Genomic DNA, 27,361 nt, shown 5'->3' with positions numbered 1-27,361 from the left:
GCGGAACTAATTTTTTTTTATGCGATGGATTTTTTTACGTGCACCTGTTAATAACCAAAAAAAATTCTGGCCTTCGAATTATGTTGAACATTTTCACAAAGGGGAGACACCCGATGTGTCACGTGGAGCTCTGCGTTCACCCCGTTGCCTCCGTGGGGTTTCAGCGGGATACCAGTTTCACCTACAGGCAAAAAAAAAAACCTCAATATGCTGTATATGCATGAACAAGTATTGGCACGGTCATTAATTATGTATTCAATTTTAATAAGGTAGTTTTATTCACGTAATTTCTCCAATTTAAATTGGTGGAAAATGTTTTTTTTTGCCTCTATCTGGTTTACATTTTAATGATAAACAACTTTTACAAGCCTGGCACAGTTTTGAACATTGAGTGGAACACATTATCCCTGGTGCTATACAGCCTTGGGCTGCCGATACTGCTGCCCATATGGACTGTGCTGTGTTGTCTGTATGAGCTTTGGTATTTCACTTGAGGCGAGGCTGACCCTTGGTGCCAAGAACGTGCAATTATTTAAACATCTCCTTTATGACAATTTCGAAGGTGCTATGTATGCTCGAAGTATAAAGTCGCGGGCAAAAATTAAAAGAATGCCATTTTTTTTGGGAAACAAAAGATGAAAGTTTTAGCCGTAAGAAAAATTATTGGGCAGACGGAGGATACATTTAATGAACCTCTGGGGTCATTAAACCTTCCATTGAAATCATTATTCTACTTTTACAGCTTGCGCCTACCAAAAAAAATTCTGCCTTCCATTTACCGTACGCGCTAGAAATTCCTCAGGCCAAAAAAAAACGGAGCAAAGCCAAACGAGCCAATCATAGCGCTCCTCCTAATAGCGTAGCTTTATAAGCAAAAGGTTAGCCTTAATGAGTTTCACCCTACCCCCCGCTCCCCCCCCCGCCCCCCGCCGATGTGACTTACGAGTCCACCCAGGTTTGCCTCTTGGGGTCACCCTGGCAGGCGCGGTGGTGCCGCTCGTTCTTCTGCCCGAGCGCCAGGAGTAATAGGCGCGAGATTATCGGACGTAACGGGGCTGACGGGCGAAAATGCCGCGGCCCGCGCACTTGACTCTTCCTCCTCTGCCGCCGCCGCCGCCGTCAGAGGCGCAAGCCACGCACGTTATCGGAGCGCTAGAGGGGCCACCGCCACCCGTTTTGATTCGCGCGGTGCCACATTGGTGCGCGTTCGCACGGGCCGGCGAAGCGCACCCACGCATTTAATTCCGCGATTGAAGAGAGGGGGGGATGTGGACCCGTCCGCAGGTTGTGTGCGAACCGAGAGTCACATCTGCACCGTCCGCCGATCTCTGTGTCTTCCGAGCTGCTGGCTGGCTCACCCGACAACCTCTGCCACGCACCGATCATTGATTCGCTGCGCCCGTTCAGTGTGTTGCACAGCCATCAGCAGGCCGCACAGAGTGAAACTTTCTGTATGGCCGATTGCTGCCCCTTTGGGTGTTCCCTCGATTCTGCGGGCGATGCCAATTGAAACATCTGATGGGTCGTAAAGTCACCTGTAGGCCGCTTTCCAGCCTGCCTGCCACTTTGTGCTTCCTCGCTCGGTGTTTGACAGACTGACACCTTTATCAATGCATGAAATCCTCATCGAGTCTTCGGTGCGGGGGGGGAGAAAGGTTTTGTGCTGCCGTGTGTTTGGCCATTTAGTTGGTGGCTATTCACTCGTATGAGAGGTTAACTTGATGACTCGGAACAATCGACATGCAATACAGATTGTCCAGCAGCCTACATCTTGCCACCGTGGGCGCCACGGTGGTTGAGTGATGGTGGTTGCCCGCCCGCCCATGCCAGGTCACATACCGCGGCGGCTCTGCTCTGGACTCGCTAGACGACTATGCCCGCTGGGAGGCCTTCCTGCAGCAGCAGCTGGCGAGCCTGCCCCCCGACTCGGTGCTCCGTCGAGGATTCCAAACGTGCCAGCACTGGAAGCAGGTGTTCACCGAGGTTCTGGGTAAGCGCCTACACCACACTGCGCTGGTAATCGCCTGGCAATGATGCCAGCGAAACACCGGTGTGCTCAAGTGGTGATTAATTGGCACGTTTTTTTTTCACGTGACAAGCCTTCCTAATTGGCTGTGTCGGGTGGAGGCGGGTTTTACGACACATTTAAGCGAACTGACCCAAAAATGTTTGCTCCTGCAGTATAAATAAATATTCTGATTTTGATTACGAACTCTACTGGACTGTGGAGCGGCTGCGATGGTACGGCTGCCCATACTGAGCACAGGCCTGTTGTGAACCCGTGATGAAAATCAAACATTCCTATGATCAGGGCCGAGTATATCCATAAGGAGAATCACTGCTGACTCCCGGGGGCATGGTGGGCTGAGTCCCCTTCCCCCCCCGAACTAGGATTTGAACACGAGCACTACCCCCCACCCCCCCTGCCATATAAAGGTTGATGCCGTGGAGCAACGGTTAGCACACTGGGCTTGAAATCCACAATTATTACGACATCGGTTTTCCTGCAATCGCCATAATTGTCGTCTTCAACTGGAACCTAGATTTTCTGTCAATCGGTGCTCAGTGGATAAAACATCGAGGCACGCGCCCCGCAAACCTGAAGTTCGATCGATTCCCACTCGTGGCCAACATCAGTGACAAATGTCCGAAGCGATCCTCGGCCTTAAATGAGTAGCCGGTGCGGTGTGTAAAACATCACCGCTGGGGAGACGGGGGCGGCCGGTCGTGGTGCTGGCCACGCCACCGTTGGCCGTCGTAGGGGCTCGCCTACAAAACTTGCCCCAACAGCCTGCGTAGGCTACACGGGGGATCTTTGTCTTCGTGTGCAATGCAGGTGTGCAGAGTGCGCTGTGCAGCTTGGCTCTCTCTCTCGCCATCTGCGTGGCTGCTGTTGCCATCTTCACCTCTCACCTCTGCCTGACCTTCATCGTGCTCATGATGGTCCTCGGTACGTATGGGGGCCTCTGTTGCTTCCGCTCGTCACTATTCAACGTCTCAAAGTCTTTCGAGACGGGTTTGTGGCGCGAGCCCTGCACTCCAGCCACTCGGCGGTCGGGTGAGTGAGATCATAAGGTTATATCTGTGATATACGGTGCGTAACCTGTCTTCAGGGACATTGGGTTGCCCACTGAATGCAGTACAGAAAAGAAGTCGTTAACATCGTTGTATTGCTGTTGCTAACAAAGCTGTGTGTTTTTGTATTTCTGGTCTCATCCCACAGTCGATAATGACCACTTTCATGAATAAAGGGAACATTGCATCGTATTGAACATTATCTGTGGACTGGACACTCTGTACCATGATACACTCCATCTCACTCCCCCCTCCGCCCTCCGCACACTCGCCGCTCCAGCAAGCAAAGACTTTTATCCGAGCTCTCAGCCGAGCTTCGCTCCGTGACACAGCAACTCCCTCGCCTCGTCTCCTCCCGTGATGTGACAACCCCCACTCCCTGAGCCGTCCGTCCTGTTGACTCCCTGCTCGCTGTTCAAGGTCCTGACTCTCCACGCCTTCCCCTTCTCGGCCCGTAGCTGTCTCTTCTCTTAAAAGAAAAAAAAACGTGGGGTGATTCCACATACTTTCATCCCCCATCGCCCCTACGATGCACGTCTCACCGTTTTGGACCGCTTCTTGAGAGGCAATTGCCGTTCGATTCGCTATGAAGCCAAATTTTATCATTGTTCTGTATCCCAAGCGGCACCCAGATGAACAAAAAAGTTCGGACTGTGTGAAAGTTTTGCCGAGAAAACGCATTAAATAAACAGTTGTTATTACTGCACACATCTGTGCAACTCCTTATGAAAACACACACTTGTGTGTGTGTGCGCATTCTGTGGGGAGCGGGTAGCGTCGCAGTTAGCTACGAACCCGGCGACACGTGTTTGATTCCCGCTCACGGCCAACACCGGTGACAATTATACAAACCTGGGCCTCCCCTAGGTCGACCCAGCCTCCAAAAAGTACCTGGTGCGGTGTGTAAAACATCGCTACTCGCGAGACAAATGCGGCCGGGCGTTGTGCCGGCCACCCACCGTGCCAGCCTTCATAGGTGCTCGCTAACAGCACTTGCCCCAAAAGTCTTGTCAGGGCTATACGGGGAATCTTTGTATGCTCCGTAACATAGCAGAGCAGTTGTTTTGAAGCCGTGTCAACGCACGGCCTTTTATCGCACCATCTCATTTCGCCACCATCACCAACATTGCCACTATCGACACCCGAAATTCTCTTGCAGACCGTCACAAACTTCGTTGACGGCACGCGGGCCCACCGCTCACCTTGCTTCTTTTCCCTCCTGGAACGTTTTTTTTTAATGTTCGCTATCCCCCGCATAGAGCGAAGTTCTCGCTCTGCCACTCACGCGGTGAGGAAACCTCTCCGCGCGTGACGGTCGCCTCCCTCACACACGATCGTACATTGATTCACGGGACAGCCGCCCTACAAGGCCTTCACAATCCCTTCATCTCACTCTCCTCCCCCGGTCTTCACGGCCTTCACAGTCCCTTCGTCTGACTCTCCTCCTGCCACTGGCTCCATTCGCTGAAATGTGTCAATTCCAGCGGAATGTCTCATAGTCAAGTAAAAAAAAAAAATTGTTGATAATATTTGACCACCAGTGGCCGATTTTTCTTAGGAGTTTTGATGTGCACTGGCACTCCTCTTTTAATTTGCAAGCTTTTCTTGATGTCTGCAACAGCGGGGAGGTGGGGGGGGCATTGTTACCCACAGTTTGCAGCGTTTATTATTTAGAATTGACTGCGGCGTGGACCCCCTGAGTTGTATATGCCCCCGCCCCTCTCACCACCTGGAAGAGCTCATCCTATAAGCTTTGGCAGGGAGAGGGGGAGGGGTGGCGGAGATGGAGACTATGATTTAAATCGAAACCCAAATTGTTTGCCGCTTGGCCACCGTTAGGAGCGGCGTGGCGATTGCATCGTGATGAATTGAGAATTCATTTCACGATCGGAAAATTCTGGGCTCGCGAGCGAAGGGAGATCGGAGGAAAAACAAATAAATGCACGACTCGAGACTACTCTGGCATTGTGTATCATCCAGATCCGCATCGCACGTACGCACACCAACCCCCCCCCCCCTGCAAATATAGACGTGCCAAGTTCAGCCTCACAGATTTGTCTCCGCACGTTTGCTGTTTGCAAACGCCGATGAAGGCCAACACGGTGCAACAAGGGAGCTGGAGGGATTAGCACCATCCCTCCTGGTTGCCTGTGTCTTCCAAAGTGCTGGTGGTTTACACACCCGCCCGGACAAGGGGCAACCCTTAAAGTTTGAGTTGACCCCAACGAATTGCACGATCGGCTGCGTACGGCGCAAAAGAAGTTCAACACACACGCATTCATACAGCGATGGCCCAGGACCGGTTTACACATTGCACGCCACCAACATTAGCCGGGCTCGTAGCGCAGTGTGCTCACGGCTACACCACCGCTCCCTGCATACCGCCATATAGCCATCTGGGCGAAGAAATTACTGTTAGAGAGCACCTATTAACACGGCACGTGAGAGTGTGGTCTGGTCAGAACCACGCACTTGATGCAGCAAATCTGGCTGTGACGGTCCCACCTGATGACGGAGACTTGTGTTGCCTCCGAAACGTCGTGATTTTTTTTATTAATTTATTTTTTTACCTACGTGACTTTACCGAAAGAACTAAGAGTAAGAACCACGCACGCCCGGCTGCTTGGTTTTCCAAGTCCTGATGATGTTTACACACTTGCACCAAGTACTCATTCAAGTTTGAGTTACTACGCACACACACACACCCCTTTATTCCTGCGGATAGGGGCAATGCGCGTCTGTTGGGATAAAGTTACCGGCAGTGGAATTGTTGAAAGAAATTGACGTTTCCCAGATTGATAACAACAGGCGGAGGAAGATATTAAGTGCCTTAGGCACATGTTCATTTTTTCCGGTAATATGTTTTATTAAGATATGCGCAGACATTCAACATCACGTTCTGCATTTTAATGGTGAGTTTTCAATATCAAGGATGGATCTAATATCTTCAAACAACTTTTTAACAACTTCAAAGCTAATGCTTTTGTAACGACTTAATATAACCCTAGCCAAACTTTCCTGGATTCGCGGAGAGTGTATACCGTCTTTCAGATTTTCCGAGTAAATTTCAGAGCCGGCAGCTTGTCATTAGAATGTTACGTCTGTGCGATATGGCCTAGGAGATCATAATATCTTGTTGGTTCTTTCGGTAAAGTCACGTAGAAGGGAAATAATAAAAAAATAAAAATAAATAAAATAATTCTCACGACGTTTCGGCCACAACGCAAGCAGCCGTCCCGACGTTTCGGCCACAACGCAAGCAGCCGTCCTCAGGCTTGGCAGCGTATATTTAAGCTGGGTTGAAGGGCGCTCTTCCCCCTCCAACCCAGCTTAAATATACACTGCCAAGCTTGGTGGTGCTCATTCAGACGCTGTCCTTCCGACAGACCTGTTCTTCACCTGAGGACGGCTGCTTGCGTTGTGGCCGAAACGTCGTGAGAATTATTTTATTACGTTTTATTTTTATTATTTTATTATTTCCCTTCTACGTGACTTTACCGAAAGAACCAAGAAGATGAATCCCTGCCGTCACGAAAGCTTTAAATAGAGATCACAATGGCCGTGTCTGAGCACGGCATTTGCACCGATGAGAAGCTCGGCCCGTGAGTCTGTGCAAATCCCCGTCGTGAATGACAAGAACATAAAAAGTCACACTTGAGTTGTTTTTGGTTAGGTCGTGGCATAGGTTGCGATGCACATTTTTGATCAAAACTCTGCACCGCCCCCAACAGAATCAATCAATTAAAGTTGTCACGTCGTGGGCACATGTGGCAGTTTTTTTAGCTTTTCAAATTTTGCTTGCTTTTTTCAACATTCCTTCGGTTTTGCTAAAAAATTAAATAAATTGCCACATTTGACCACGACACGACAGCTTGACTTGGTTGGCTCTGTCGGGTGGTGGAGGGTTACGGTAAAACGTGTTACATTATACCCACACGACGATAAAACCCAAAAGAACCTAATTATAAATCATAATAATGGCCGTGAAAGCCCGCGTGTAAACATTACTCGTAATGTCCGCATATGTATGAAAGTATGTTGAACAGCGTTCGCGCCGTACGTAGCCAACCGTGCCAATCGGAGACGCTTGCTTTAAAGCACAACGGCAACTTAAGGGATGGGCAATCGGCCAATTCAATCGCAACTCGCTGCCGCCAATTTAAATGCTTCCCAAAAAACGTTTTGAACAAAATGTACCTGCGGGGGCGCGCTTTAAAAGAGGACGGCTGATCAGGTTTTTGGGGTGGCTCGGAGGTCAGAGCGAATTGTCGCGTTTTCAGATCTGGGAGCAAGACCCGGGTGAAGGGGGGGGGGTCTTGACTGCGGAGGGTTGACGGTCTCGGCCCGGTCGTCCACGAGGTCACGACTAAGCCCTCTCACGTTTGCACCGCTCCGTTGTTTTGCGCACGGCACCCCCGACGGCTTACACTCCACGTGCGAGGCTCGCCAAAGAAGCGACCTTCCCCTCCCTCCCCCCGGCACGCGGAGCGAAACGTCGGTCCTCGATCGCGGTTGACGACGCGTGGTCACAACCGCGATAAACGCTTTCGGGGGTTGGCTGGAATGGTCCGACCGCGATGACGCACGCGGCACGGCGATACCTTGGTGTGAAATTAGCTTGATCGCTCAGATTGACCAAGCTGTGTCTCTGTGAAGGCTATTCATTTTGCCAGCGCGGAACACTTTTCTCATTTTCGTTGTTGGCTGGAAGTGTAAACTTTTGTATTTGAGTGACCCAGTGCGTTCATCATTGTGGGAAGTTACAGCTCTTGATGTGAGTTACAAGGACAACCTTTGTCAAATGATGCAGACTTTAAATTGGATTCTGACTTATCAAACTGGCTTTGTGCTTTTTTTTGTTAGGTCTCTCACCCAAATAACAGAGGCTAAATAAATGATTTTCATATCCGAAGAAATCCAATCGTGCCCATGAAGGGTAAAAATACGAGTTACGTTTTTAGCCGCGCACTGCTGGGACAAATGCGGTTTGGGGCGCGCCTATTGAAGCGCGCGTGGGCGCAAGCCATCGTCATGCGCACCGATTGTCACGTCAGCTATGCCCGTACGAAATAAGAATCTCAGCCTGAGCAAACCCGAGGGTGAGGCTCAGTTCACGCATGGGTCAGGGTGAATCGTCGCGATTCGGGGGGTGTGGGGGGGGGTCGCCGTTTGATTCCAGTACGATGAAATCGTTATACTGGTAGGAACCTCCTGGTTACATCAGCCCACAGGGGATTATTGTGTCCGTCCGTCCGTCGTGCAGCGAGGGGCTGGGTGGGGAGAGAGGGGCTGGGTGGGGAGGGGAGGGTGGGGAGGAAGGGGCTGGGTGGGGAGGGTGGAGTTGGGTGGGGAGGGGAGGGTGGGGAGGGGCTGGGTAGGGAGGGTGGGGAGGGGCTGGGTGGGGATGGTGGGGAGGGGCTGGGTGGGGAGGGTGGGGCTAGGTGGGGGGTGGGAGGGGTGGGGCTGGGTGGGGAGGGGCTGGTCACCTCGTGGTGCCCTTATAAAACTCAACGTTTAACCTACTCACGCCGGCTTGCCCTCACAGTCGGGCATATTTGCGGAATACTCCACGCCGCCGTTGACTCTGGTCATTGACCGAGAAACCCAACGTTCCTACCAGCTCCCTCCGCAGGAATGTGTTTATACCATTGCGGTGGCTGCCACACGAACAGGTAAACATCCGCTCTCACGCATTCCATTGGGCCGCAGTGCTCCGTTAGCTGGAATGATCGTTACCATCGAGGAATCGTTAAACCTCTTTATATTTAGATATCAGTTGCCACTGATCTTGTTTAAGAATTTAATTTTGTTCTCCACTGCAGCATATAATTCTAAGGCACACACGTCTACGTTATGTGGCATTACACACTCGTGTGTGTGTGTATGTGCCGTGGGGTTGAACTGCAATGGTTAAGCGTCCCCGCAATGTGAACCTGGCGACCCAAGTTGGATTTCTATCTGTGGCTAATATCAGTGGCGAGTGATCTGAACAGGCTCCCGAGGCCTTCCCTGTGCCAACCCGCACTGACCAGAGTGGTGAAGTATGGTCAAACAACCCCCACGGCTGTACACGGCATTGTGAGAGATCCTCGTCGCATGAGGAGGTCTTCGTCCAGAAATGGTTTTAGAAAAGACAAAGGACTGTAAGTTAACATCATCATCATGGTTACCATCATCATCATGGTTACCATCATCATCATGGTCAGCCGTGGTCAATTCGCTGCTGGATGAAGGTCCTCCCAAAACGGACGCCACTTCTCACGATCTTGTGTTGTCATAATAATCCACCAAGTATCTACAATCACGCCGTCTAAATGAATAATTGTTATTAAATAGAGTCAGACCTTGCTGAGTCTATGGCCAAACATCCCGGCAGTGCGTCAGACGCAATGTTTACATTTGGGTTTAGTTTACCAGTTCGTTGTAATGTTTGTTTTACATCAGCATTGCATCCCGTTGCTTGCACATCGGAGCTAATTATGAACAACATGTTGATGGACAGCTCGAAATTACAGCGCATTACGCATGAACGGAATGCCTCAAGGGAATAAAAACGGGTGAGCTTTAGAGACTGTCTCCAACAGGATGCTGCCAGTTGCCTGATTGAGTCTCCCGCTCGGCGCAGAAGTCCACGCACAACGGATCGGCAGGCTGCGTGGGGTAAAGTGTCGGTGCTCCCACGTCTTCCAAGATGTCTGGGTCAGCATGGAAGAGTAGGCCAAATGCCCTCTGCAGACGCTGTCTAGAGCTCGCACTGGTGGAGGGCCACCCTGCCAGCTATGGAGTGTGGCCGCAAAATTGCAGAGCTGCTCATTTAATATTTTTTCTCTCGGCATATTCCACTCTCATTACGTCCTCTCTTTCTCATCCTTCACTCGTGCCACTCTTTTTGAAACACAATGGTCATGTGGTCAAAGTGGAATAAAAAAAAAACTTAATCTATGAATTCCCTATTTGCCTGACAGTTCAGGCCTAGTGTTTTTTTTGTTAACGTTCCTGGCAGGTTGTGTTCATTGCTTTGAAATTTTGGAAGGCGCTGGAGGTGGTGGAGGTGAATGAGGGAGGGAGGGATGGAGGGGGTAGATGGATGGATAGAGGCAGGGATGGAAGGAGGGAGCTTTGGAGGGAGGGAGGCAGAAATTGCCTAGCGACTGGTGTACGCCACCAGAATAATTACCGTGATAAATTTTACAGCGCCCTTCATCTGATGTATAGTTTAAAGCCGTTTCTTCCCCCCCCCCGCCCGTTCCCCTCGTTCGCTTACTCTCTGCCGCCAGTCGTCTTTTTAATTTCCCTCTCATTCTCTCCCTTCCATTGCTCTCCTGTCACTCTCTCTTGTTCCATTTTTTTCATTGCCTCTGCCTTTCTCTCTCTCTCTCTCTCTGCCGCCATCGCTCCCATGCTGTGTTTGCTCCGTCCCATTCCCTCCATCTCTTGCCCCTATCTCTCCCACCCGCCCGGCCGCCCACTCTCCCCCTCATCTCATCTCCCCTTTCTCTCTCTCTCTCTCTCTCGCCGTCTCTTCACTGCTTTGCCTCAGTCTCCCCGTGTAGGGCGTGTTTGTCCTTGATTTGTTCAGAATGGACCATTAGTCGCAGGTTATTGGACTGACCTTTATGTTTGACACGCGTTTTCAGTTTCTCTCCTTAAATCATATTCCCCTGTCCGTTTTCTACCTTTTCTGATTTTTTTTTTCATTTTTACGACCAACACGTTCAGTTCTCCACCTCTCCCGCCGCATCTGCCTTAAAATTCATTTTAATTATTTATAATACGTTACCCGTCCCGCGTCCAACCCACGCGGGCACTCTAAAGGGACGGATACAACGGCGCATATTGATCGTGCGTCGCGGGCCTTGGCGTACACCTAATCCAGCACGTCTCCCGACCTACCCAGGCATCCCTTGGGTAGCGGGAACGGCACTGCGAGAGGAGGAGTGCCAGGTGGCCTGGGTAGCTCAGTAGGATTCACGACTGCCGTTGTTGGCGAGCCGAGTTCGGCACCACCCAAGTGCTACCCCCTCAGGGTTCACATCTGGGTTAGTGGCTGGAGGTCACGCAAGGTAGAACGCAATGCAACGTGTATTTACGTCGTGGATGAATGCGAGCGCATCTCGCGAAGCTGCGGATAAATAACGGGCACGTTTATTTTACAGGCGGAGAGGCAATCCGTCACGGGCAGAGAGAGAGAGATAGGGCGAACAAAAAAAGGAAGTTCTTGTGTCCGTACTTGAAAAAATGGACAGGGAGTCGGCAGCGTGGACGGTGGAGGGAAGGAATTTCCAGACAGCGGCGACAGCGGAGAGGAGACTGAGCAACATCCCGCTGAGCGAAGGTTGACGGGATCTTTGCTGGAGCACAGCGTGCACAGCAGAGGGGAGTAGAGTGAGATGAGAGGGAAGAGCTGGGCAGGGGCAGGGAGTTCATGAAATTGATGGGGGATTAGATTGAGGGCTAGTTTGGAGGCAGTGTGTGTGCATCGGGGGTGACGTCTCATTTATGTGTGTGTCGGTGAGAAGTCTAGGAGCATATATTTTTTTTATTTTTTTTGGAGATGACGATCTTCAACACGGCCATCGATGGCTGCACGTATTTTTCTCTCGCAATACCGTAACGGCTTCTCGCTCACTCTACCCTAACTCTGAAGTGTAAAGGTTTACATTGAATATATGAGATCACACACACACACGTGGCAAATATCTCTTTTACTCGCTGCAGAGTGGAAACGAGCTCCTTTAAAATGGTAATGAAGAGGCAAGCCCTCAGGCTCTCAAAGTTTACGTGGAAGTTGCCTCGCCGAGAAGATTTCTGCAATCCAGCAGCGTGTATTTAACAACCCTGAATCTCTTCACGAGATCCCAAGACCGTTTAAAACCAGTCCAGAAGCACGCTTGCTGAAACAAATGATGACGTACTCTTTGGTTATTTCGGTAAAGTCACGTAGGTAGAAAAAACAATAGATCACGACGTTTCGATCGCAACAACAAGCGACCGTCTTCGGGTGAGAGAATGATGACGCTTGACAATGTAGTCTGGAAAAGCCAACAGGCCGGTGGATAAAAAGGTTTTTATTTATTTACAAATTGACACGCAGAGCAGAGTTCTTGTACAATATGTTTTTACTACTCTCAGACACTTTGGTTCAGTCAAGCAAACATTTGATAAAATTCAAAATAATTAACTTGTGTACGCAACATACCAATCCTGTGAACATAACCATGGATATTTTATCGATATTTGTAGGTATTAACTTTTTGCTATAACTGACAGCAGGAATGGGCCTGAAGTTGCTCCAGTAGTTCTGTGCAGTCTCGCCTTCTTACATGGCCATTCCCTGGTGCACACTAACGTGACGTGAGGGTTGTCCAACCGCAGGACATATTATAACTCCCCCCAAAAAACCCTGCTATGTCATTGGTATTAATACTACATATATATAACAACAGAAAGTACCAATTCCCCCTCAACAGTGCCCTTCCCCGCCATAGTGCCATGCGCCTCAATTTGTGCCCTTGATTGGAACGGGCCAAGATCACACCTGTAAGCATCGCCAATCTTCACGTGCAAACACGGGGGTTTAAACGCTCGGGGTGGTTTTCTTCGCTCCTGCACCGTTTTTGTTTTGTCACGAGGCTGCACAACCTTTGTTTTACATTCGCAGCCTACGATTTCGGAACGCAAACCTCGCCTCCGCGCGCGAACTCGGGCTGCTGCACCCTCCGATGGCCAACCGCTCGGGGCGGGCGGATCGCTGCCCAGCGGCGGCACGCTCGCCGTCGGGGTTCGTGGTTCGGGCCCGGCGGCCGCCCTGGTTAATGCTGCGGTGTGCGCATCCGCCGCGGAACAATTGCACGCCTTTTGCTTCAGGGGCCGTCCATAAATGACGTCACGCACCTGGGGATGGGGTGGAGGTCAGACATTTGTGACGATGTGTGACGAGGGGGCGGGGAGTTTGAGAAATGTGACGTCACATCAAAATGCGCAACTTTAAATAAATGTAGAATTGTTATAACAACACTAATTGTTATAACAACACTCATACAACATCAGAGTGCAGCGCCACATTAAATACGCACTACAATGACAATAGTTTAAAGCGATTTTAAGCATGTTTTATTTTCAAAATGGAAATATTGTTTGGGGGGGGGGGGGGTGGCAGAGCTTTGTGACGTCATATTTGGGGGGGGAGCTGACTTTTTGTGACGCCGTGTGACGGGGAGAGGGGGGTCAAAAATTGTCCAAAATCGCCTGACGTCATTTATGGACGGCCCCTCAGGGTGGGCACTCGAGATCCTTGCGACGACGTTCGACACGAGGAGGCCACCGTGTGCCAGTGTCGTGGTCCAACTTCGCCCAATTCGGAAAAAGATGTTCGTGCAAATTGCTCTCTCGGGGTGGTTTAGACAGGCAGCGATCATTGCCCCCGTTTGCAGGCCAGGTGCTGAGTCAATTTGTGTCCACGGAGACAGCTGCCAGCACTGGGGGTTCAGTTTGAAATGTGTTGAGATGGGAGATGCAGTTCGCTTATCGTTTGTAAAGCGCTCTGAGACGCCGCCGGCATGAATTTCAAAAACAAATCATCATTATCACGCTGAATTTGTGAAGAAGGGGGAGTTTTTTTGTATTATTTTCCACTGAAGATTTTTTTTTGTCTCTCCGTTTCTATCAGCTGCCATCAAGCAGCGCCGTCACGGCAGCCTTCAGGAATTTTTGAAACGAGTGGGTGAATCGGCCGGGCTAATGAGCGGCGCGCCGTTAAGTGTGAAACCTTCTAAACGGCAGACCTGGCTTAACGAGGCCCTCGGCCTTGATTGGCCCAGGCGCCATCAGTCTCGGCGGCTTCACGAGCGACCACGGGGTTCTTCCTGCAGACGGGGAGGCAAGTGGGGGGGGGGGGCTGTTGGGCTTTGGGCCGTGACGGCACGGACACACGGTGTTTTTTTCCGGAGAACTACGCGGTGAAATCCTCGTAGCGTTGTCGACCTCGCTGCAGAATGCAGCGAACACGCGAATTCTGGAAAGAGTAAAACACTTGACACGTGTGTCCATAACACCGTGGCCCTAAAGATATAATACAAATGTATAAAAGAAGACGTTTCAGGCAATGGCCCTTCTCCATCTCTCTGGCTTGAATATGGGCACATTCCTTAATGGTGTTATTGGATGAATTTATTGATTTTTTTGTTATTTATACTCGGGCACCACTGGCAAACGCAGAATCACATTTTCCGTTCTGTTTCATTTTGGAGGGAATATTCGCAGACAGAGAATGAAGGCGTATTAAGTCGAGTCAAGTGCAGGTCAGGTGCTTATATTTCGGACACGTGACCAGGATGACTGGGTGACCGACCGCAGTGGATGGTGACGGCAGGGAACACTGAAGCAGGAATTGGGCTGGGACTCGCACCACCGAATGTCCCTTTGGCACCACGCAGCTTCACTCTCCTTCGTGGTGAATCACTCTTGACAGTGCCCCCCTACATACACACACACACAACAGCCCCCCCCCCACACACATCTGAGCAGAGCTGGAGCCGTGGCTGACTGGAAGGTGTTGGAAAAGAGGGAAGGCCACGATCTGACCAGACGTTAAACATCAAAAGCCCGAGTGGGATGGAAGCTCCCTCTGCTGATAGACGCGGCGACGGACGGAGAGAAGTGGAGAGAGAGAGAAAGACTGCAATGAGATATCCCCGAAGGGAACGTTCATGCCCTCCCAGTACCTGAAAAGACCAAGGCCCCAGAGGAGGAGGAGGAATGATTCGTGTTCGAGTTGACGGTGAAAGCACTCGGGGTGGATACGTGGGTCTCAGGCGTCGTTTATTCGTCGCCGATTGTTAAATGTATTTGTCCGCCGCTTTTGTTCACCATCGCGTTAGCGCATCGATTCTTGGCGGTGCAATTTTTACTGAGCGCGGAAGGCGTGCGCATTCGTTTGGATGCCCGAAAATTTGGCTGACCTCGCGGGGAGGGGGGCGGTGGGGAAAGAAAACGCGGACGCTCCGTGAGATTGCGATCTTGTTGCGACGCGGCTGTCGGTTCCGGCCTGGCCGCGTTTGGTGGATAAATCACGATTATTACACAAAATAAAAAACAACGAAAACACATCTGCACTAGAGACTGTGAGGGCGACGCGACACATCGTGGCTCTCGGCCATATTTCGCACTCATTAATGCATCTCACGAGATCGCTGTCGGACAGATGAAATACTTGTTTTGTTTTAAGGCGCTCCATGTTAACACCTGATGTAACGTGAAGTGATGACTGAGTGCGTGAGTGTGTGCGCGTGTGAGAGCAGTGGTGGTGTATAGCGGTGCACGCGCGCTGCGCTACGAACCTGGCTACCTGGGTTCGATTCCCGCTCACGGCCGATACCGGTGACGATTATCTAAACCGGTCCTGGGCCTCCCCTAGGTAAATTGAGCCTCAAATCAGTGCCTGGTGCGGTGTATAAACATTGGCACTCGGGAGACAAAGAGTATGGATTCCTGCAGTCACGAAAGCTTAAAATCTAGATTAGTAGTAGTGGTGTTGTGGTTAGCACACCGCCGGGCATGGTGCTGGCCACCCACCCCCTTGTATGCCGTGCCGGCCTTCATAAGTTGCTGCTGGCTAACATCACTGAAGGCTCTGCAGGGATCTTTGTGTGAGGGGCGTGTTTGTTGACCTGCATGTGGGGAGTAGTAATATACACATAGACATAACTTCAACCGAGAAGATGGATACAAATTTAGCAATCATTGTAAGGATGTCATTAACTAGGTGAAACCCGAACTGCTTTATAGTGGCTGTCGTCTATCATATCTGCCGGGTACTACTACCACTCTATTTTTCCGAGTTAACTTCCCCCCCGCATCCCCAGCTCTCTCGGCCTCCCACTTGCAGCCCCCCCCCCCCACAGCCTCACTTCCCTCTCCTAGCGTCCACGCAGCGCTCCCCCCCCTCCTCCCTCTCCCCCCTTGCCCCTCCCCCCTTTCTTTACCTATATAACCTCTTACCACAGCAACTCTCTCTACCACTTCAGCAAAACATTTTCTTGCTGTGGTTTTCCCACCTGATGATGATTGCTTGTGTTGCTATCGCAACGTCGTGATTTATTTTAATTTTCTACCTACGTGACTTTACCGAAAGAACCAAAGAGTACGGATTCCTGCAGTCACGAAAGCTTCAAATCTAGATAAGCAGTGGTGGTGTTTCGGTTAGCACACCGCCCTACGAACCCGGCCACCCTCCTTCGATTCCCTCTCACGGTCAAAGTCAGTGACGAATATATGAACCATCCATGGGCCTCCTCTAGGTCAACTCAGCTTGAAATGAGTACCTGGTACTGTGTGTAAACAGCACTGGGGAGACAAAGGTTGCTGGGAGCGGCACTGGTCACATCACCTCCTCATGCGGTGCCTTGTGTGATCGTAATAGATGCTCGCGAACAGCACTTGCACCGTAAAGCCTGTATGACTCTTGGGGGAGGGAGGCCATTGTCTTTGTGCCTGTAAACCAGAGCTGAACTCTTGTGTATCATTGTTCATCGTCGTCTCTGAATAGACACAAAGCTCACACAATTGAGGGTGTCCACTGGTGACGGGAGTTCAACTTATCCTGTGGGGGCGTAACAATGCAGTAAATGCATCGTTTCATCTCAAATGCAAAGAGGTCACAAACTCGCAATATTCGCGGAGAATTGCGCGTGTAAGAATTTGTGATTTTCGATCCATGCAAAAAAAAACCCCTATGCAAATGATGCATGCTAATTTAACGTTTAGGCTAATGGGCCAAATCAGAATGTACAAACCAGACAGGAAAATATGACGGTGCAGACGAGGTAGTAAAAACGTCTCGACAAGTAATTGATTCTTTAATAGAATCGTGGCCCTGAAATATTGACGGCTTCATCAAATCACCAGGGGTTTGCCTTGGGTGGCCCAAACCATTAAGAGCCCTACTCTTAGTTCTTTCGGTAAAGTCACGTAGGCAAAAAATGAAATTAAAATGTATAAATAAATAAAAACATGATGTTTCGGAGGTATTTTTTTTTATTTTAATTTTTTATTTTTTATTAATTTGTATTTCATTTTTTACCTACGTGACTTTACCGAAAGAACTAAGAGTATGAATCCTTGCAGTCACGAAAGCTTCAAATCTAGAATCATTAAGAGCCCTCTTTGGCCAGCGTGGCTGGAAGATTGCGCCCGGCCCCAACTGCGCTCCTCATGTACGATTCCTCCTCCTCCTCCGTTCTCGGTGTGGAAACGTCGGATGCCGTGCCGGACAACGCCCGCTGGGGGTGGGTAGGGATGGGGCGGGCAACCCTGTGGGTCACGTCGGAGAGAGAGACTTTGACTTTTAAACAACTTTTATTGCCGCCAGCAGCAATTGCACTGGAGGCGATTTCAATATGAAATACTCAGTCACCAGCAAACAAATGGAAATAAACGCTACAAATCTACGTGCTGTGGCCACGGTGACGAGCGAGCACTTCAGAAGGTGAACACGAGGGTGCCGTCCACGCTGGTACAGAGAGGGGCTTTTCCGACTCCCCAGCGTTCGAAGAAGACGTGCACATCACCAACATGTGTGTGGTACATGGCGTGCTCCAGCCGGAGCCGCGCCTTAAGCAGGCCTCTGAACACTGGAAGCACAGAGCAGCCGTCAATGTCACCCTCCAGCATCTTTTTTCTCGTTCTATACACCGCCAACTTCGCCTGCGCGCAGGCGAAGTTGGCGAGGTCATGGCGCACGTTAGCCAGGTAAGGCACCACCCCATATACGAAGCTGAGAGAGAGAGGGACCTCCGCGCGCGCCCCGCACCTTTTAGGCTCAACAGGCAAGAGGGCTCGCCCCCTTCGACGAGCATCGCCCACGGCGCCTCTCCCCTTTTCATTCCCGTCGGGCACTCATTGCGCAACTTCCCCGCGGAGCCCTGCAGCTGCACATTGGCGGCGGGTTAATGAGGCTTATTTCACGCGCACGTAGCCCCCCGCCTCCACGCCCCCACCCGTGTGACCTTTCGCAGGGGCACGCGTCGTCACGACCCCCTGTTGGTTGGGGGGGGGGGGTGACATTTCAGAGCCGTGGAGCAGTGAGCGCCGGCGTGTTTCTACCGCGGAAAACACAAATCACCTATTTAACCCCGCCGCCTTGGGCACGCCTCTGGGAACAGATGCGGTACTATACAGAGAGCGAAGGAGGTGGGGGGGAAGGGACACAACTGGTGACGAGTTTTCCCGTTTAGTGATTCCTGGAAATAGCTCTGCGTGAATGGCAGGCCCCACGCTTCGTGCCTGCTATTAGACGACGCGATTCGAGTGTTTTTTGGTTTGTGTTTTTATCACGCCTCTATAAATGCGATCGCAATTTCAAAGAGCTGTACAAATGCTGGGGGGAAGGGGGGGGGGGTTCTGCGGGTTGGGAACGTGGATGGAATTTACGTCCTGACGAATGATTCTCTCATTTCACTTCACGTCGTTCGCATCTGTTTCAGTCTCTCTCCTCTCTTATCCCACCCGATCGCTCCCGTATATCTCTTCTGTCATCTCGTTATTGTATACATTTTTAAAAGCGGGTTGTAAAGTGCAGTCTCCAACCCGTATTATCCTCTCTGTCTCTCTGGCCTCTCTCTCTATCCAAGGCCATTGCCCGAAACGTCACATTTGTTCTATTCTTTTCCTTTGAAGGCCACGGTGCTATTGACAAAGGTGTTGAGATTTTTGTTTGTTATTGATGGTCGGAGGACTCGTCGCTGTGCCCCCTGTTCCACGCACATTTTCACGAGATCCAACTCGGGGGCTGTGATGTATAAATTAACACCACGTGATCGACGTGCGGTGAAGCCAGCATTGCCTTGAGTAAGAGAAGCTGATTGGTGTGGCTCCTATCAATTGCAAATTTGATGCCGCCTTCCGAGATCGTAAAAAGGTGGCGCTCCTCCGACGTGAACTGGGAGCTCACTGGCCGTGGCGTAAACGGACAGGGCACGGCGGCTGGAACCCGCGACCCAGAGGTCGCCGGTTCAGTGCCATCTCCCAGCGCGGAAGTTGAAACAATGCGTCAAGGTTCTTAAATCGCCGCCCCTCCCCTCCCGCATCCCTCTTTCAAGGTGCCAATCATCGCAGTCGGAGTCGTGCTTAGGCCTTTGGTTTTTGCAGTCGTAGCCATCGTCACGCTTGATCATCTTCGTCCACTCGTAGTCATCGTTGACTGAAGTAAAAAAAAAACGAAAACCCGCAATTGAATTAGTTACTGCAGCTACATACTATTAACATTCCTTCCCTTTATTAATGCTACCCCTATCCCCTCCCTTTGATGCTGCGATTCCTGCATAATGCACGGGCATAATATGACTTTGAAAACCCCCCCGCCCACCTCCTACGCATTTCACAAGTAGTACTAATCACATACCTGCATTTCCCATAAATAAGCTAAATTCCTCTTGATATGCAAATTATTTTGTCAAGGCGCCCTTCCCCCCTTCCAACCCAGCTTAAATAGACGCTCCAAGCGTGGTGGTGTTTCATTCAGACGCTGTCTCCCCGACAGACCTGGTCTTCACCTGAGGACGGCTGCTTGCGTTGTGGCCGAAACGTCGTGAGAATTATTTTATTATGTTTTATTTTTATTATTTATTTCTTCCCTTCTACGTGACTTTACCGAAAGAACCAAGAAGATGAACCCGCAATTGGTGAAGGTATTCGTTCACGTGTCAGCGTTTCAACACTTGCCCGCCTGCTCACGACGCAGGTGTCCTGAGCGTGGTCGTCGCGACGATGCTCGCGTTTGGCTACGAGCTGGGCGCCGTCGAGGCCACCTCCCTCTCCATCCTCGTCGGCTCCTCGCTCGACTACTCCCTGCACATCGTCGAAGGCTACCTCGTCGCGGCGCCTCGAGCTCAGCCCGCCCGCCTCGCTCGGGTGAGTGGGCAGCCCGTCCCGCTAGCAGGAGGCACCCGCTGGCTTCGGGAGTAGTCGTCATCACTGCTGCTGACCTATAAAGGCACTCGACGTGCTAGCCCTGCAATATTGACAGGAATTGATCCGTGTTCATAGAGATCCACGAGGTATTCGAATCGGAAAGATGTTATTAACCATGCAAAAAATATTTAACTACACATATTTGGAACATTCCAGGCAGTGATTTCAGCCGCACCACCTCTACATAACAAAGGCTCAGTCAACCATTCTACACAACAAAGACTCATTTCCTGGCAGCGATTTCAGCCGCATCACTTCTACATAACAAAAGGCTCAGTCCCTTTTACACGCACCTTTGCACCATCCGCACCTAGTTTACACAACAAAGGCTCATTCCTAACAGCGTGCTTCAGCCGCACCGAACCTCACAATAATACTATTCAGGGCCTACCTTGGCTCCTCCCACCCTCAACCAGTATATATACAAGGACTGTTTTCTTGGAATTTCTCTCACTTGATACAGCAATCGTGCTGTGACGGTTCCACCTGAAGACGGAAGCTTGTGTTGCCTCCGAAACGTCGTGATTTTTATTTTATTTTTTATTTTACTTTTATTAATTTTTATTTTTTACTTACGTGACTTTACCGAAAAAAAACCTAAGAATATATTCGAATCGCCTTCTTTTGAGGACTCTCAAGGTCAAGGCCCATATCCTGGGGTGATCGGGCATTTGTCCATACTGGACGTCTGTGAAAAATAACTTTATAGCTCATCGGATTCCTCCAACGTAAACAAAAATTCCGATTCTGATTTGCCAGTGCAGCTGCCAAGCTTTGGAATGCTTTTCATTTGCTAATAAGACGATCGGAGTCGTTTGAGCTATTAAAGTCACGTCTTGAAAACACCCCTCTTTCAACTGGCCTTTAGACTCAGACTAGTTTAGGCCATTTACCCTGCTTTCCATACACGGCACATTGGGTTCTACGGAAAACATGCACCTTTAAAATGTTAATTATTATCATTATCATCACCAGCAGCATCAATCATCTTAACCTAAGCCAATGGTGATGAGGAGCTTGATTGGTCACCATTTGATCCATGCATTGGCATTGTGTAATTCATATCTGTCTGAACGTGGCAGTGTTTGGCGAGCGGTGGAGGGTTAATACAATTACCGACCCAAAAACAAACACGTGGCACCACCTTCGTCACTTATAAATAAGCCTGATTGGATGCAGTCAGTATCTGTAAAATTCACGGCCGAGGTGCGGACAAAAAACCGCCGAAAAGTTGCGGTCACGGAATAAGGAGGGCGATACCCGCACCTCTTCCAAAAACTCGCACCAGCAGTGGCACAAGCAAGTAACTTCAGGGCTGTACCTTTACCATTATTACATCATCACCACCCAAATCTAAAACCACAGTTCCCACCTCACGGTGTCTCCCCGTGCACCTCCCACAGGCAGAGTCTGGTGGTGGCAGCGTCGGCGTCGGCGGCACGAGCGACGCGGCCGTCCGGGCAGCGCGCGCCGTGAGCGCCGTTCGCTCCGCCGGCCCGGCCGTCCTCTGCGCCGGCCTCACCACCGCCGCGTCGGCCCTGCCCCTGGTGCCGTGCCTCGTCGCGCCGTTCGCCCGCTTCGGCCGCCTGCTGGCGGTGGCGTCGCTCGCCTCCCTGGCGCTGTCGCTCGCCGTGTGCCCGGCCGCCCTGGCCGCCGTGGGGCCCGCGCGCTTCCGCCGCTCGGCACGCGCGGCGGCGCGCGCGGCCCTCGTCACGCTGGCCGCGGCCGCGCTGACGTTGGCGCTGCCGTACGCACTGCTGCGCGGCAGGCTCGCGGCGCGATTCCCCGCGCTGCTGGGCCGCGTCGACGGAACGTCCTTGGCATCGTCCTCGTTGGGCCGCCTCGCCTCGTGACGCGCGGGACGACGACCACCACGACGACGGAGATGCCATTTGCCGATGGAAGCCTCGCCGAGTCCTTCGCTGGGTCACGAGGCTCAGGTGCTGCCTGTGGGCGGGTGGCACCGTAAGGAGGCTACGGAGATGCAGGGCCGGGTTCGGATCCGGACTGTGAAGCCAACTGGTGTGGAGTTGGTTCGGTGGGATCCATGTCGCTTGTGGGAGTCAGGTTTGGATACCTATTTTGGGTTTGAGGAAATGCTTCTGGTGGTGAACAGGGAATTCTGTTGCGAAGGTGGAGTGCTCTTGCCAATAACTTCTGGCAAACACACGCAACAGCATTTGCCCGACCCTGCTGATGAGACTTAGAAGGACCGAAGCCGGTCTAGAATTTGCTTCGCTTAAACAAATGCTGTTGAGTAACATTGGTCTGTAAAGAGGCCCCAGAACGTCCTTGTAGTGGCTTGCCATGTTGCAGCGCTTCAGAAGTCATTATTATTATCGGCTGATGGAGATAAAAAAAAGTATACATATTAGTTGTTTGTCCCCTAGACTAACACAAAACTGCAATCTGAGACGCGTGTTACGTTCCGGGTACAATTCTCAATGCAAGTTGGCGGGCGGGGGCTTGTTGGGGTGTACTTGATGAAGAGTGTTATTAATTAATGTAATTTTATTTATTATAGGGGCTCATGATAATTATCGACGGTCTCGTCCGCGCGTGACTCTGTCGCCGTGACGAGCGGAGGAGGTGAGTGGCCGTTTCGAGCGGTTTGAATCAACTCGAGAGGAATGTGGAGTGGGGGTTCGAAAGCTTCAAATGCCACCTCCGCCCCCACCCCCCGCGAACGTAAATATACAACTCGGCGTACTGACGACGCTGCCCGCCATTTACTCTCTCCCGTTTTATTTTTCTCGTGCATTCTTTTTTTTTAAGAGAACATTGCGACATAAATAACAAACGAACAACAACAACAACTACAAAAACGATCGCAATGTCACGAATAACAAACGGGGCTCGTAAACAACAACAACAAACGAATGCCTCGACATTGGATGCGTCGCGTCTCGCCGCGAGATGGATAAATGGACGGTGGCACGTGGCAGATTATGGATTCATGGGTTTCAAGGAATAAGCGGAGCAAATTGTTGCAATAAAAGCGGGTGGCTAAAGAGCGGCGGTGTTTTTAATGCGGCAAGGTCAGTAGCAGCGGGGATGGCTCTGCGAGTGGAGAGTGCAGCAGAGGCAGCAGCGAAGTCATCCCCCCACCCTCTGCCCTATTGGCACTGCTGCCTGGTGGCAGTGAGAGAGACGCGGGTCCTGATTTTTTGTCTGTGTGTGTGTGCAATTTGAAATTTTTTTTTCTTCTCCAGGGATGTTTTAATTGATGCAGGGGAAGAGTGCTTTATTTTAATTGCCACGGTGAAAACTGAAAACTGATGATGGTGGTGGGGGGGTGTAAAAAGCACGCGCGCCTGCAAAATTAATTACCCGCTTGTAGTTGAATATGTTAAATTGATGTGTGTGTGTAGATAAATAAGTACGTGTTTATATTTACACGTCTATGTAATTACGCATGTGCTGTAATGGCGAGCAGCACACTGGACTCGCAATACAGAGGTGGCCATTTCGATCTCCCGGCACGGCAGTTGAAACAATGGGGGGAAGTTTCTTAAATCCACGGTAACCACTCCACCCACCCACCCCGACAGAGTCGCGTCTGTCCACCCAGCGGTACAGACGGGGACAACCACAGTCAGTCGAGCGACAGGTCGCACGCGTGTGGCTGGCTGGGGGGTAAAGCGGTGAGCACTCCCATCTTTTCCAAACGGTCGACTTCCGAGACATCTGGCCGGTGTGAAAGAATAGGCCGAGAGTCGAGATTTCCTTTTACATTGCTGGAAGTCATTCTTCCAGGGCTGCACCTTTTCATGCGGTTTTTTTTCTCTCTATATCAAGAGCGCTGCCGTTTTCGCCCGAGGCCCGATTCGGATCAAAAACAAGAATAAGTCGTGGAGCTCTTCATCCGCGGCGCGGCGCTCTCTAACGAAGCAGCCAATCAAGGACGGCGGCGGTGCTGGAGGATAAAAACGTCCGGGGTGGGTTTTTTTTCTCTTCGTGTTTGAGGAAAGTGAAGCTGCGCGCGAGGAGGAGGAGACGGATGATAATTATTCATTATCGCTTACAGGGTCCACGCTCCGCTGCTCTCGCCTGCAAATCTAGATGTCAGGCGCGCGCGCGTGCGCGTGGATGAGCAGAGGGTGCGTGTGAATTATGAGTCCCCGCTCGTTGACTGATGGTGCTCAGACTCTCTCCGTAACCCCCCCACCACCACCCCCACCACCACCACCAACCACCGCTCGGTCGGCGATGTGAAGATGTGTGAAGATGTGTGCCCGGAGAGTTTTGTGACGTCAACTCGCTGGGATGGACGGCAGTCCTTTCCTCCCCCTCCTGCTCCCCCCCTCCTCCTCCGGGAAATGTCAGGCCAGCCTCCTGCCAAGGTTAATGCCGGAAATATAAAGGCGCAACCCTTGCAATTGCGTGCGCACGCTACTGTTGTCAGAAGAGCCTCCATGAGAGAGAGAGAGCTCTAGAGAACCCCTGCAGAGGGCCTTTGGACATATTCTTCCACACTGGTCACAGATGTCTTGGAAGAGGTGGATATACCCACACGTTTGCTCACGGCAGGCAGCCTGCCGATTGACGGCCGTGGTGTACCTCTTCAAGAATGCTGGGTGGACAGATAATTAATCGCCGTACCGAGGCTTTATTTCAGCCAGGTCTGTCCTGGTCAGCGACGCGGCACACCACATCCAGTACACCTCCTCGCTACGGCCGTGGCTAATAGTCACGTGTCTACTACTTCAGCCTTAGCAGCGGCCTGAGATATTTGGTGCGCAATTCAGGCCCTGCCACAGGCAATTTGCGTAAAAGTAAACGCAAGTCACGGTTGAAATTAGCTGTTGCCTGCTTTCACTCCAAAGTTCATAAAATCAGTGGCGATGTAAAGTATAAGCATAGTATGAATGAGCATAAGGCCTGCATCAGTTGGCCTGTCTTGCGATTTGATGCGTGTTCACCATTCGGCGTTGCGATCCGATGCAAGAATCAATTCCCCAACTTAAGACCGGTGGTGCATCGCAGCTCATCTTGCGCTCGACGGCGTTCGCGTTGAAATTCTTCTTCTTTGCGCTTTGCTTCGTATCGCGACTCGTAAGTCCACGTGAAGCTTTGGTAGTGGCCAAAGGCACAGCCAAAAGGGTGGGGGTTAAGCTGAATGGACGTCTTCAATGCCTCCTCTGAATTTCACCGAGGTTCACAACGTGGCCCCACTCCGTTCTTGCTCAGAATTTGCACCGTCGCACGCCGCCAAGGGGCGGGAGGAGTGGGACCGCGTCTAAGATTTCCCACCCGACGTAGAGGCGATGCCCTGCACGCACGCGGCCGCATTCGTGGTTCTGCTCCGCCGTTGTTCGGTTCGGCGTGTGCCGTTGTGCTTCGAGGCAGGTGCGCGATCCAAAGGGAGGAGTGCGGGGGGCCAGGGGAGGTTGAATGGGCGACGGGACGAGATAATTGTAGAGGACGTTGTGTGTTCAACGCCTGTCACCGTCGTTCATTAGCGCCGAAGATCCAAACGCTCGAATGAACCAATCGAAGGCGACGTGTCCGCGCGCGCAAAAAAAGACCCCAATTGATCCTCGCACGTTGTCGGTGTGGCCATAGGAGTCGAGCCCAATCGATGAATCGACGCCATCTCTCTGCCCGCGTAGCAGCGAAACGTGACTACAAGGGTGTGAATATCCAACGCGTGTCGTTAACCCTCCTTCCCACTCCCATTATGACGACGGAGCGGGCCACCCTATGGGAGAAGGCCGCACCAATCTTATAGAACAACAACAACAACAACCCTCGAGCATTGCGCCACTAATTGCTCAAGTGCTTGCAGCCTCGTTAGGAGCCGATCCTGCACCGTGCAGGTGTGAGCAATGATTATGAAGTGTCGGAGGTTTTTATATTTTATTTAACTGCCGTTGCATTTCTTTTTAAAACTCCTTCCCTGGGGTGAAAAGACACCGATCATTAGTATTATTATTACGTGTCCTTCTTCGGCACTCTGGAGAATATAATTCGACCCGTAATGAGCAGGGACTCGAGGGGCCGCACGGCCGTGGTCTTGGACTTTGAGGAACCTCCTATAAATATATATACACACGGTACTGCTAACTTTTATATCGCGTTAAAAATCCTGAACTAAAGCAACCAAGGTGAATGACAGTGGAGTGTTTGACATTGGCCATGGGTGGTGGTAAAACACTCGAGAGAAGGAATTTAACACATAAAGAGGGCCCCCCCACCAACAAAACAACACTATAGCAGTTCTGGGCCTCCAATGAAACTTAATCTGGCCTTGATACAATGTCACATTCGTTCGGGTTGTTAATTCGCCTCCCTCTCTCTCTTTCTCTGCGGTCAGATTATCTCCTGCCACTACCACGCTTCATCCCGCGAACAGCGCGGAGTTGGGGGTGGCTGGGCATTCATCGTTACCGCCACTGGGCCAGTTGGCACCCGGTCGGCCGTTTAATCGCTCCCACAGCCACCTAAAAATTATTTGGGAAATTACAAAATTCAAGGTCAAGGGTAAAGGTGCAGCCCTTGCAATGGCTTGCTCATTCCATTGTTGGCGGAAGGGCCTTCGCTAGGGAGCCCTCTCCAGAGGATATTTTGGCCTGCTCTCTTTCACACTGGCCGGATATTCTTGCAAGAGGTGAGAGCACAGCCACGCTTTACCCATCAGACGTGTCCTGCAAATCAACTCACGTTGGTGTACCCAACCGGACTGCTGGATAGATAAGAAACTTAAACTGCCATACCGGGAGATCAGACCGGCGACAGCAAGCCCAGTGTGCTCGCCATTAATCCACGGTAGCATCTCGACCGACTTTAAACAGGCAACTCAGGGATTGAAACATGATCTGCCACTGCATGGATGTTTAGCTTAAATCCAGGTTTCAGCTGCTTATAAAAAACGGCTTCTCCAGTGTGGTGAGTTAATGGTCTTTCCTTGGTTACCAATCGCTGCACGAAAAATGCATCATTTTAAAGTTTGTTTTGAACTTAATTTCACAAATACATCCAATTATTAAAAATAGCAATTTCAGTTCGCCACGTGGGAAAGTGCTGCGCCCGAGTGTTGATGAGAGATTATTTGAAGGGTGCTCAGAAGTAGCTCTGTAATATCATCTTCCGCCAGGCCGTTCTTTAATATGCGAGCATTCCAAATGGACACTTCGTCTCATTACTCAATTGCCGATAGAAAAATTAAAAGAAGAAATAACAACAACGAAAAGCATTGGTATGCTGTGCACTCAATCGCCAGGCTTTGAATTCAAAGTGAATTCCCATAGAGAACACTTGCTGGACTCAACGGTGTACGGAAGCGTTTTAATGACTTGCAACGGTCAGTGGCGCAGCT

The 27,361-nt window shown here is 51.0% G+C and overlaps 1 protein-coding gene across 1 annotated transcript in view; it reads left to right on the top strand.

Annotated features, from left to right (window-relative positions):
- DISP3 (dispatched RND transporter family member 3) overlaps window positions 1-21,896 on the top strand; it is a 192,045-nt gene extending 170,149 nt beyond the window's left edge. The window contains exons 19-22 of the mRNA XM_078869669.1: window positions 1,831-1,990; window positions 2,837-2,950; window positions 19,814-19,983; window positions 21,447-21,896. Coding sequence (XP_078725795.1) covers window positions 1,831-1,990; window positions 2,837-2,950; window positions 19,814-19,983; window positions 21,447-21,896 — 894 coding nt within the window. The remainder of the gene's footprint in view (window positions 1-1,830; window positions 1,991-2,836; window positions 2,951-19,813; window positions 19,984-21,446) is intronic.
- The last annotated feature ends 5,465 nt before the right edge of the window (window positions 21,897-27,361 follow it).

Source organism: Lampetra fluviatilis, chromosome 28 (assembly GCF_964198595.1).
Source record: "Lampetra fluviatilis chromosome 28, kcLamFluv1.1, whole genome shotgun sequence".
Classification (NCBI taxonomy): domain Eukaryota; kingdom Metazoa; phylum Chordata; class Hyperoartia; order Petromyzontiformes; family Petromyzontidae; genus Lampetra; species Lampetra fluviatilis.
The sequence above is the reverse complement of the archived record's forward strand: the minus strand, read 5'-3'. Positions and strand labels throughout refer to the sequence as shown.